The sequence below is a fragment of the Mobula birostris genome, chromosome 4 (assembly GCF_030028105.1).
Source record: "Mobula birostris isolate sMobBir1 chromosome 4, sMobBir1.hap1, whole genome shotgun sequence".
In the NCBI taxonomy this organism is placed as follows: Eukaryota; Metazoa; Chordata; class Chondrichthyes; order Myliobatiformes; family Myliobatidae; genus Mobula; species Mobula birostris.
Window position 1 is genome coordinate 128310387 of NC_092373.1, and position 13452 is coordinate 128323838.

The window sequence follows — 13452 nt, forward strand, 5'->3', positions numbered from 1 at the left end:
ATAGATAAGGAGAATATTATTTTTTAAAAGGACTGACTCCCAATGTTATTGGAGGAAGCAGATATTAGTTTTTAAACAGTTTTGACCAGTTGAATAGACATAAAGACATGTTTTGTAAGTTAAAATGAAATACTCGAAGCTGTTGCCCGATGAAGCACCTTTAGTTTACAAATGCTGTGGTTCCGACAGGTTCCAAATGTATATAGTACTTGTTCTTTTTAACTAAGTGTGAATAAAATCTTAAGATTCAAATTTACAAACCCTACAAACACGGAGGTCTTGAGTTTTTTTTAAAAAGCAAAGTTGGATTTATCAAGATTCACTCAGGTTTTCTCAAGGAAAATAAGCCAGCTGCTGAAAATAAATGCTTGAAAAGTCAGATTTTTATCAGACAGCAACAATGAATTATTCCCCAATCTCACCCCAAAATATACAGGGCAGGGGGCACGCTATGTGGCAACCTTTAGGTTTGAAATCACCTCGTCTTTTTGACCGCAGATGCACTGTGCAACCAATAAATGCATTTTTTTATATTGCTCCGGCGAGAAGCGGACTGGAGCTCGTCTCGAATGTTTCCCTGCGAGCCGAGCGGCACCTTTACTTGGCGTCCCCGCACTTGCCCTTTGATCCCTGGATTAGTGTTAGGGTTGGGGCAGAGCAGAGCGGAGCTCCGGGTAACAGCGGCACAGCCTCTCTCACACACCCACACCCGGCTCACACTCGCCCTCTCACACTCACCGGGCCACGGCCAGCTCGCCAGGTGCACCGCGCCGCCGGAGCCCCAGCACCGGCTGACACACGGACACGGGCAGTGCAAGCGCTACATGTCACTCACTCTCGGCGCACGCCACGAATTCTCCTCGGCGGTGTTTGCGCCTCTGCAATAACAACAACAACAACAACAAAATGACAATAAAGGAGAATGTGAAGAGAAAATGATTTAAAAGAGAGAGAGAGAGAGGAGTTGGGGAGGAAGGAAAATGCCCAGGAGAAAGCAGGAGCAGCCGAAGCGCCTGCCTTATTCGCGTAAGTGAGCGGCGTCGGGGGTGAGGGTGATCCGGGCGGGCGGCCGGGCCGGGGTGACGGGGTGAGGCTGACAAAGGCACCGCTTCACCTTTTAACACGGCGGCCGGGTGGAGACCGCCATGTTGGTGGCGATGAGGGAGGGGAAGGGGGACGTTCAGAGTCTCCTTCTGCACCTCAGACTGGGTGTAATTTATGGGGCTTTCGGCGATCATCTGGGGCGGGGTGGGGGTCCGGGGGCACCTCCGAGCCGCTCCCGTGGAGCCGGAGTTTGCCCCTCGTCTCTTTCACCCCTCCCGGTCACCAGCTGAACTGTGCGTGGCTTTTCACTCCTCCGTTTTTAACCTCTGCCCCAATCCCACTGAGGGGTGAAGGGGTGGCGGACGGAGTGAGCGAGGAAAGTCCGGGGCTATGCTAGGCCAAAGGAGGGGATGGTGGACCCCCCGCCCCGGGCCCAGCGAGAGGTCAGGCCGCGGCCTCTGCCCCCAGCTTTGCTCCTGGCGCTGGCCCAGCAACGGCAGCCTCTTTCCTCTTCTTCCACTCGGAGTTGCTCACATCGGTCCCGCACTTTCTCTCTCTGTCTTATTTATTTCAGCGGCAACTTTGAGTTCAGGCTTGCTCGGGTGGGGGTGGGGGGGGAGGATGATTTCTCGCCTTCTTGGGTTTACCCGAGGGGCCGCCGTTCATCACGCCCGAGTTCACAGCTCCGGGTCAGAGCCGCCCTGGCAGTCGAGGCCGAGCGCCGGCCTCGCACTGACATTTTGCCATTTAATTCTTTATTTTATTCTCGTATCAAGACTCGAGTGAACTCCTTCAGATCTGCAGTACTTCAGCTTTTACTGTTCCTTTGCTACAAATACAGTTCACCGGATCAAATTGTGACCGTTCCTCCAGTGCTGTGCTCACCCTCCTTGTATTTATTTACACTGTATACCGTGTGCTTTGGCACCGGTAACCAAGCCTGCTATCACGGCAAACGCATGTTAGTTTACTGTTAATCATCTAATATTACTCAGTCAGACAAACTCCTATTTTAATTGGTATGATGGTGAATAAAGGCGCGGCAATAGGCGTGCGTTGCAAACGTGCCTTGTGCATAACATCTCCAGGATTCCTGTTCTGGTTACTGACTGTGCAGTAAAGGTCAATCCCACCATTGCACCGCAGCCGACAAAGCACAACACAGCATTGTGACTATCGAAGAGCACTTGTCTATGTAAAACCTATTAAGAGATTTGTTAAATTAATGACTTACTTATTGATGGAGAGGCTAGTCTTAATTACATTGAGTTATGTAATAACTGACTCAAATACATGTTAGCAAAATTTGTATTGATTATACATAATAATTTTTGCCTCCTTTAGTCTACATTTATAGTTTAAGATTCACCCATGATTACTAAAAGCTTGGATGACAGAGAGTGAAAGATAGACTGTTTATGGGAATAGTTACTCAGATCTGGCAACAGGGATCAAGTCTATCATTGATGGCTGTGTTGTCACAAGTTGCCTTTTTACTCTGTTCAGTTAGCACTTTAGCAAAGAATTGTTCCAGGATATTGTTGACATCTGGGAAGCTTGTTACGGTGATCCATAGCTGCAGTTGTATTCTTCAACTTCACAGTTTTCATGAGAACTCTGCACGTTGAACTGATTTTAAATATCTGCAAATACTTAGTCCATAAATTTCAATGCATATTTAATCTTCTGTCATTTAGTTTTTGGAGCTTGTGATGATTTAATTAATGTTAGAGCAGGAGATTGGAGAACCTGTGTGGAAATTTTAATGTCCAACTATCATGTGTTAATGAACCATGCAGACGAGGCAAGGCCCTGATTTCATGATCTCATGGTTTTAGGCAGGGAAGGCATTGCGGAAGGTATTTCAAATGCCTTTGGTATTCTGGACTCACTCAGGTAACCTCAATCTAGGTTGGTAGATCACTATACCACAAGAGGTGTTTATGAATTTAAAGATCAAAATCCTCTTTCAGGTCAAATAGTTATCTGACTCTCAATGTCGTATTGTCAAATGGCACTCGTTGTTTGCCGCCTGCATGGCTGATGTATAGACAATCAGATTTCTTGATTGCACCTGCAGGATGCCATTTCAATACACGTCATTGTCTTCAGAGCAGATGGGGCAAAATTGGAGAGGGTAAAGAAATTTGGGAATTAGTAATGAAAGAAAAACACTGCAACTTAATGAAATTAGTATTGGTGATGGAACTGAACTATGTATCATATTAGCATTTCAGGGAAACAACAGTTCAAAGATCGGGGATTTTTTACACGGACATTAATGCTGTAGGCCTGGTGATTGTGATGGCTCTGGTTCAAAATGATTTACTTACTGGTTGACTCGACGATGGAGTTGGGGAAACAGTAGGGAGAGAAGCGATGGTTACATGTTTGCACTCATTCCGTTGTGGGTCTCTCGATTCTCCCTACAGCTGTGGTAGGTATTGACAACAGACAAACTACTTGTCACTTATTTGCATGGTGATGGCCATTCTAGTAAATCCCCAACTTGGCGTCAACATGGCACTACTGCATAACTGAGGACCCACGTTTGACTCTGACCGTGAGTAAAACTTTCTGGACTGTGCTCATTCTCTTTGACCATACGCATTTCCTCTGGGAGTTCCAGTTTCCTTCCAACTCCCAAAGATAAGCAAGAAGGTTAGTTGGCTCCTGTAAGTCACACTGTAGTACAAGTTAATAACAATAAAGAATCAAATGCAAGTTGATAGGCACGTGACAAAGAATAAATTGCAGGGGTATAGGGGAAAAATGGAGAGTGGGATTGGGATTCATGGAATTGCTCCTCTGGGAGTTGGTACAAAGCTGATCGACTCCTTTTTGTTACAAGTGCAAACGAATAAGAATTGGAATGAAACAGAGATATATTTTTCAGGTTATAATCAATAGTTTACTGTCAGTAAGTTAGTATTTTACTTCCTAACAATCTACCCATTAAAATTAGCTTAGCAAAAAGTGATTGCCATTGAATGCTTAGCTCACGTCAGCCACTGCCATTAGTTCATCCTAAGATGCCACACATGATAGTTGCGAGAAATTATTTAACACATAAGAGTTAAATTATTTTGATTATCACTTTATGAGTTGTTGACGTGAGATTAAAAATAATGTGTTGATAAAACAGGCTGGTATTCTTTTAAATATCCTGATACTGCATATAAAATTTAGACTGTATTCTGTATGTTATTCCCAACTGTCAAAATTATACTAAAATTAACATTGCGCAAAGATAGTAATGTAGAATTATTTCAAAACTGTTGCAATAACTTCCTATCTTTCTGTTTTGAAATTCAGTGTTTCTCTTTCAGGTGTTCTGTTGGGTACATGTCATTGACCTATCTGTTTGGTAGTTGCCATGGAACTGGAAGGTTATTGATTGTCTAGGTTCATATAGGCTGAGAGATGCATGCTGATTTGCAGTATAGGAGAGTATGCAGGCTTTTCAGTTTTATAATTCTGAGTAATGCCAGTACTTTGTTTTCCACCATTAACTACTCTCATTCCTGAATCTGTTAAGACTGCTAGCATGTTTCCTTTATTGCCTTCCATTACTTAGCCAGTTTAGGTGGTGCACCTTTGTGAACCCTGTTGGCGTGTTTCACCAGGTTATCCCATAACTAAGACATATCAGTTAAGCCTGACATTGTCCTTGTTGTGACATCTTGTGTATAAATTTATAGCAAAAATCGCTAATTACAGTAGGAGTTCTAGAACTCTGGGATAGTTTACTCTGCCTTAACTTGGTTTGATTCCATTAACATCTTGGCCCTGTTTAGCCAACTAACGTCAACTTTAGCAAAGTTTGAGGTGGAGCCTTGAACCTCTTCTGCTATAAGCTCCTTTGAAGCATTTTAGAGAATTGACATTTTCTTTACACGATATTGTATGCTGTAATTTTTGTGTGCATTGTGTGAATTAAACTCATTTCCTGAGCAAACTCAGCAATGCCTTTGAAAATTACCATTACATTCTAACTCCCATTTCTTGTTTGTCAAGTGCCTAGTGGTCAGAGCAGTGGATGTTGAGGAAATTGGAGTGCATTAGTGCTTGTCAGAGGATTTGTAATGAACATAATGAACATGGTTAACTGTTAGTTGTGAAATAACACTGGGAGTCAACTTACAATTGGCCAGTGTCATTCATCTAATATAGCAAGCTGTTGTGTGGATCAGATCTGCCATGAAGTGCTGTCTAGTCATACCTCTTAAGTGAATATTCCCAATGTAGCGAGCTGTTTACTTGTTTAACATGATATGGTGAGAAATATTGCATTTTGCATTTAAAGTGCTTTACTAACATTTTGAATATAATTAAATTTATTCAGAGATGTTAATTTCTTATTGTTAATGATTATCAAAATAACTGCCATGGTACTGTAATGGTTAGCACAACAGCTCTGTGCATCAGAATTCAGAGTTCAATTTGACGCGTCTGTAGGGATTTTTACATTCTCCCTGTGACCATGTGGCTTTCCTCTGTGCTCCAGTTTCCACCCACAGTTCAAAGACATATCGGTTAGTAAGTTAATTTGCCATTGTAAATTGTCCTATGATCAGGCAAATGTTAAAATGGGTGGGTTGCTGAGCAGCATGGATCGATGGGCCGGAAGTGCCTGTTTTGAGCCTTCTCTCGAAATAAATCAAATGCTTCAATTGGTTTTCAATGCCTTAAGACCATAAGCATAGGAGCATAATTAGGCCATTCAGCCCATCGGGTCTGCTCTGCCGTTCCATCATGGCTGAACCCGGATCCCACTCAACTCCATACACCTGCCTTCTCGCCTTATCCTTTGATGCCCTGACTGATCAGGAAATGATCAACTTTCACCTTAAATATACCCACGGACTTGGCCTCCACCGCAGTCTGTGGCAGAGCTTTCCACAGATTTACTACTCTCTGGCTAAAAAAAATTCCTACTTGCCTCTGTTCTAAAGGGTTGCCCCTCAATTTTGAGTCTGTGCCCTCTAGTTCTGGATACCCCCACCATAGGAAACATCCTCTCCACATCCACTCTATCTAGTCCTTTCAACATTTGGTAGGTTTCAATGAGATCCCCCCGCATTCTTCTAAATTCCAGTGAGTACAGGCCAAAAGCTGCCAAACACTCCTCCTATGTTAACCTTTTCATTCCTGGAATCTTCGTGAACCTCCTTTGGACTCTCTCCAATGACAACTCATCCTTTCTGAGATATGGGGCCCAAAATGTTGGCAATACTCCAAGTGTAGCCCGACTAGTGTCTTATAAAGGCTCCGCATTATCTCCTTGCTTTTATATTTTATTTCCTTTGAAATAAATGCCAATGTTGTATTTGCCTTCTTTACCATAGACTTAACCTGCAAGTTAACCTTCTGGGAGTCTTGCACATGGACTTCTAAGTCCCTCTGCACCTCTAATGTTTGAACCTTCTCCCCATTTAGATAATGGTCCGCACTATTGTTCCTTTTGCCAAATTACATTTCCTAACACTGTATTCTATCCGCCACTTTTTTTGCCCATTCTTCCAATTTGTCTAAGTCCTATGCAAATGCTTTGCTTCCTCAGCAGTACTTACCCCTCCACCTGTCTTCACGTCATCCACAGACTTTGCCACAAAGCCATCAATTCCATTATCTAAATCATTAACAAACAATGTGAAAAGCAGCGGCCCCAATATTGGCCCCTGAAGAACACCACCAGACACTGGCAGCCAATCAGAAAAGGCCCCTTTTATTTCTGCTCGCTGCCTCCTGCCCATCAGCTGTTCCGCTATCCATATCAGTGCCTTTCCTGTAACACCATAGGATTTATATTTTGTTAGGCAACCTCGTGTGACACCTTATCAAACACCTTCTGAAAATCCAAGTAAATGACATCCACTGCCTCTCCTTTGTCTACCCTGCTTGTTATTTCCTCAAAGAACTGTAACAGATTTGTCAGGCAACATTTCTCTTCACAGAAACCATGCTGACTTTGACTTATTTTGTCGTTAGTCTCCAAGTACCTCAAAACCTCATCCTTAATAATAGACCCCAACACTTTCCCAACCACTGAGGTTAGGCGAACTGACCTAATTTCCTTTCTTTTGAAACATAACATACATTGAAACATAGAAAACCTACAGCACAATACAGGCCCTTCGGCCCACAAAGCTGTGCCAAACATGTCCTTACTATAGAAATTACTTAGGGTTACCCATGGCCCTCTATTTTTCTCAGCTCCATGTACCTATCCAGGAGTCTTTTAAAAGACCCTATTGTATCTGCCTCCACCACTGTTGTCGGCAACCCCTTCCACACACTCACCACTCTCTGTGTAAAAAAAAAACTTAACCCTGACATCTCCTCTGTACCTACTTTTGCCTTCCTCCCTACTTATAGAGTGGAGTGACATTTCCAGTCTTCCATGGTTCTTCCAGAACCATGCCAGAATCAAGCGATCCTTGAAAGTTCATGACTAATGCAACTGTTATCTCTTCAGCAACCTCTCTCAGGACTCTGGGATGTAGTCCAACTGGTGACTTATCCACCTTAAGACCTTTGAGTTTGCCTGGCACTTTTTCCTTTGTAATGGCAATGCAGTCACTCCTACTCTCTGACACTCATGGACCTCTGGCACACTGCTTATGTCTTCCACAGTGAAGACTGATGCAAAGTACTTGTTAGAAAAACAATCTTGCACAACTGAAATAATTGCTGGCTATTTAACTTCATACAATCCATCGAGCATACAGCAGTACAGCAAAGGATCAGGCCCTTAAGTTTGTGATATCTGTGCCAGTCGTGATGCAAGTCCAAACTAATCCTATTTGTCTGCACCTGGTCCATATTCTTCCATCCCCTGCCTGTTCAGGTGCATGTCCAAATGCATTTTAAACATTGCTGTCATATTTGCTTCCACCACTTCTCCTCAATACACAAATTCACCTCTACTAATTCCTAGTAATTAAAATTCATTATACTTGTGAGAATAGATGCCCTTTTTGAATTGTTTCCTTTAATACCCCTTTTGAATATCAATTTTTGACAGGCAGATAGGTGGGCAAGTTGCTATTATCTGACACAATTATGCTATGAAATTTAGACATTTATGAAAGTTTTGACATCGTAGTACTTAACGAGGAAAACTAAAAGTATGCAGTTTATTTGAAAAATGTACTACTGTGAATCTTCATGCATATTTTGCACCAAAGCAGATGTGTATTCATTCTCCTTAACAACCTGCCATATGCATGGCTAAAACAATTTTTAAGATATTGAAGAATAAAACATACATTTTAACTTAAATGGTACCAACTCTTCAAAGTTTTCATTTAACATTGTAGCAGTTATAGCACCATAAAGAATACTGTAAACAAGATTACCAAAGTTTCAGCAAATTCTTCAGTACATCATTGCTGAAGGAGAGAGTAGATAAATGACTTTAAAAACAGATCAGCCATAGCAAAAATGAGAATGATATTGGGGTGAGAGAAACAAAAGCATAAGAGATATTTCTCTGAATATCTTGCCCTCTTGTCTCTCTTGCATTGGTTCACTTTCTTTTTGGCAGTCTCTTCTCCTGTCTAGTTTTTGTCTTCTGTTACAATTTTGTTTTACTGTATTCCCATTACTCTCTCCCCAAAAACAACAGCACAAGATTAATAGATTCTCCCAGTATTGATACTTTTTGTGATGTTTGTTCCCTTACTAAGCCTCTGAGATCTTGAGGGATAAGACATTGTTTGCCAAACTTGTGTGCTACATTAGAAAACATGCTAGCAGATGAGATCTTGAACGAAAGCAACATATACAAAATGCTGGAGGAACTCAGCAGGTTGGGCAGCATCTAGGGAGAGGAATAAACAGTTGACATTTAGGACCAAGACCCATCAGCAGGACTGGAGAATCAGAATAAGAAGCTGGGAGGAGAGGATGGAGTACGAGCTAGTTGGTGATAGGTGAAACCAGATGAGGAGGAAGGTGGGTGGGAAGGCAGGCTATCAAGAAGGCAAATGGGATGTTGGCCTTCATTGCGAGAGGAATTGAATTTAAGAGCAGGGAGGTTATGCTGCAACTGTATAGGGTGCTAGTGAGGCTGCATCTGGATGTGCATGCAGTTCGGGTCTCCTTGCTTGGGGAACGATATACTGGCTTTGAAGGCGCTGCAGAGGAGGTTCACTTGGTTGATGGTTGATGCCAGAGATGAAGCAGTTGGACTATGAGGTGAGATTGGGACTGTACTCTGGAATTCAGAAGGGTGAGAGGAGATCTTACGGAAACATAAAATTATGAAAGGGATTGATAAAATAGAGGCAGGAAAGTTGTTTCCATTGGCAGGTGAGACTAGAATTAGGGGACATAGCCTCAAAATTCAGGGGAGCAAATTTAGGATGGAGATGAGAAGAACTGCTCTTTCCAAAGAGTGGTGAATGTGTGGAATTCTCTGCCCAATGAAGCAATGGGGGGGTTACCTCAGTAAATATATTTAAAACAAGGTTGGATAGACTTTTGCATAATAGGGGAATTAAGGGTTATGGGGAAAAGGCAGGTAGGTGGAGATGAGTACATGGTCAGATCGGCCATGATCTTATTGAATAGTGGAGCAGGCTTGATGGGCCAGATGGCCTGCTCCTGCTGCTATTTCTTATGTTCTCATGAGAGGGGAATGAAGCGAGAAGCTGGAAGGTGATGGGTAGAAGAGCTAAAGGGCTGAAGAAGAAATCTGAGGAGAGAAACATAGACCACGGGAGAAAGGGAAGAAGGAGGGGCACCAGAGGGAGATGAGCAGGGCAGGTGAGGGATAAGAAGAGAGCCAGAATGGGGAATAGGAAAAGGAGAGAATGGGAGGGGGAGACATTTCTGGAGAAGTCAAGTTGGAGACCACACAGACGGAATATGTGGTGTTGCTCTTCCAACCTGAGAGTGGCTTCTTCATGGCAGCAGAGGAGGCTGTGGACTGATATGTCAAACTATGAATGAATGGGAAGTAGATTTAAAATGGAAATTCCCCCTTTTGAGGTAGATGGAGTGAAGGTGCTCAGTAAAGCGGTCCCTCAGTCTACATCAGAGGTTGCACTAGGAGCACCAGGTACAGTAGATGACCTGGACAGATGGGGGTGAAATGTTGCCTCACCTGTCTGGGCTCCTGAATGGTGGTGAGGGAAGAGGTGTAGCATGTCCTGTTTGCAGAGGTAAGTGCCAGGAGGTGGGGAAGGACAAGTGGACAAATGAGTTATGTAGTGAGTGATCTCTACAGAAAGTGGGGCAGTGGTGGTGGTGGGAAAGACGTGTTTGGTAGTGGGATCCCATTGAAGATAGCAGAAGTTGCATAGACTGATGTGCTGAATGTGGGGACTCGTGGGGTGGTAGGTAAGGAGAGCTCTATCCCTGTATGGCAGTGGGAAGATGGGTGAAGCCAGATGTCCAGGAAATGGAGGAGATCCAGGTGTGGACAGCATTAATTATAGAAGAAGGAAACCCCTTTTTTTTAAAAGAAGGAGGACATTTCGTATGTTCTGGAATGGAAAGCCTCATTCTGAGAACAGATGCGGTGGAGATGGAGGAACTGAAAAAGGGAATAGCAATTTTGTTTTTACAAGTGATAGGGTGAGAAGAGTTACAGTCAAGATGCCATAGCTGTGAGAGTCAGTCAGTTTATAAAAGATATCAATAGACAGAGAAAAAGAAGAAAGGGAAGAGAGATGTCCGAGATGGACCAAGTAATTTTGAGGGCAGAATAGAAGTTGGAAACAAAGTTGATAGGAAAACACCTAAGTACTGGAGGAGCTCAGCAGGTCAGGCTGCATTTATGGAGAGGAATAAACTCAACACAAAATGCTGGAGGAACTCAACTACACAAACTGCAAGAGGGTTTTCCGCATATGAACTAAACTTGAACTAAAAGTGCTTTTGCCTGTTTAGGTTGATGTTGATATACCACAGAACAATTTCAAGAACAGAGAGCTTTCCAATTGTCTTGATCAACAATCCTCCTCCAAGCTGGAATTGCACGGCAATTCTTTTGCTGTTTTGAGGAACCTTGTACATCAATTGAAAACAAATTTTGCTATGTAGCATAAATGGAAAAGTAATCCAGTTAATATGAAGTTCTTAGGGACAGCTGAGAATAGAGAGAGAGTGGTTTTAACATTTAAAAAATCTAAAAGAATGTTTTGTAGGGCTTTAGTCAAACAAAATTCCGAATACTGATTTTTATACAGTTAAGTACATTTTTCAGATGTTGGGTTGGGAATTTGGACACAATGCATAATATATAGTAGAAAGATGCAGGTACTCTTTTTAGATTAAAAAGTCTGAACAGTTGGTACAAATTGAATGGATTAAGTTTGCATTTCTCTTGAATATAAAAATCGAAGGTGATTCAAATTATATTTTTGAGAAGCTTAAATGGTTTAATAAGATAGGAGAAAGGCAACAAACATTGAGCCAACTCAATCCCATTTTTTGGGAGCAAGATGTATTACTGAAAACTTAATTTGTAGTGTGGTCTCAGTTCAAACTTCTTGATGTTACCTGAATACCTATTTGATTCTACTGTTGCATATCATTTTTTTATTTGCTTTCTAACATTTTGCACACTTATGATGTGCCAAGGTTTGATCCATCTTCACAATTCCCCATTCCTATTTCTCTCTCACCTTATCTCCTTACCTGCCCATCAACTCCCTTTGGTGCTCCTCCCCTTCCCTTTCTTCCATGGTCTTCTCCCGTCTCCTATCAGATTCCCCCTTCTTCAGCACTTCATCTCTTTCACCAATCAACTTCTCTATTTCACCCCTCCCCCTCTTCTGGTTTTACCTATCACCTGCCGCTTTGTACATCCTCCTCCCTTCACTCCACCTTCTTATTCTGACTTTTTCTTTTCCTGTCCTGCCGATGGGTCTCCGCCCAAAACACCAACTGTTTACTCTTTCCATAGATGTTGCCTGGCCTTGAGATTTCACCCAGCATTTTGTATGTGTTGTTTTGGATTTCCAGCATCTGCAGATTTGCTGGAGTTTCTAAATCCATCTTTCAACTCAATAACAAAGTTTTCTTTTTCATATGGTTGGATTTTATTGGTGGATTTTAAGTAGATTCAATTGATGTTAGTTATTAAACCCAGTGTTTATAGATCAACTAATTTGTTTGTTCAGTTTCTCAAATCAACAGATTAATGGTATGCAAGACTGTAAAAATTATTTGAAAAGCGTGGAATTGTTCACAGGACAGGATAGAATGTTAATTAAGTGAATGTTAGTATATGGAACGTAAATTTTTGAAGGTACGAAAAGCATCTCGAATTCTGTATGGAACTGCCAAGCAAAGAATGAATGAGCTTGAAAAGTAAAATACTGCAGATGCTGTTAATTTGAAATAAAATCCAAAGTCCTAGAAATACTCAGAAGGTTTGGTAGCATCTGTGGAGAGAGAAACAAAAGGAAATGTTTCATGTCAATGACTTTTCACCAGTTCTGTTTTATACCTGAAGAAGATTGACAAATACGGAAGGTAGATTCACCCAAAACTGTAGGAATGTAATAATATAAGTTTGATCAAGCCGACAGCTAACAGTGCCTGCAAAGATTATAGAAGCCTATTGATTGAAGAAGAATTTGGATATGTATTCAAAACATTAAGTAGAATGAGGTGGGACTAAAGAAAACTCATTTGGGGCCATAGTGTGACAAATAGGCTTCTTCTGTCCCACAGGTTAATACATTAAAGAACAGATTAGTTCCCAACCATTAAGTTAATATTTGCTGAAAAAGAACAAAAAACTCCTGTCAAAGATTGAACTACTCAATATGACAGCAGTTTATATCATAAAGTGGTAGTACTGATGGGTGCATAAAGAAGAATCTGAGAATCTGAAGCATGAGGCTGAGACCACCATGAATAACTGTGATACATTTAACAGAAACCTTCCACTGCAAGTCCGTCAAAGCTTCATGTTGAACTTGGAAGTATGTCAACTCAAAATGGCAAAGTGAAGGGTCTGGTCTCTGCAATGGTTTCTGCATGACCTCTTCATGGTTGCGTTGTTGAACACCTCTGCTCCATTTATTTTCCTACCCCCATTCCCATTGCAACAGATTGGGTCATGACCTTCTCTTTTGCCACGATGAGGCCACTCTCAGGGTGGAGAAACAATAAATCATATTCCATCTAGGTAGCCTCCAACCTGATGGCATGAACATCAATTTCTCCTGGTAATTTTCCCGTCCTCTTCGCTCTTCTTCTATTTCCCCCCTCTGGCCTCTTACCTCTTCTCCTCACCTATCTATCACCTGTCCCTGGTGTCTTTCCTCTTCCCTTTCTCTCTTAGTTCACTTTTCTGTCCTATCAGATTCCTTCTTCTCCAGCCCTTAGTCTTTTTTTATCTACCTGGCTTCACCTATCACCTTCTAGCTAGTCCTCCTTCCCCTC

At 42.1% G+C, this 13452-nt stretch overlaps 1 protein-coding gene across 5 annotated transcripts in view; it reads left to right on the forward strand.

Annotated features, from left to right (window-relative positions):
• Positions 1–636: 636 nt before the first annotated feature.
• The window catches only part of znf827 (zinc finger protein 827), a 97475-nt gene continuing 84659 nt past the window's right edge, over positions 637–13452 (forward strand). For all 5 annotated transcript variants that reach the window (XR_011885753.1, XR_011885755.1, XR_011885754.1 and 2 more), the window contains exon 1: positions 637–1026. Coding sequence is in view for 2 of the 5 variants with exons in the window: in XM_072256022.1 (XP_072112123.1) it covers positions 981–1026 (46 nt within the window). In the remaining 3 variants the exon portion in view is untranslated. The remainder of the gene's footprint in view (positions 1027–13452) is intronic.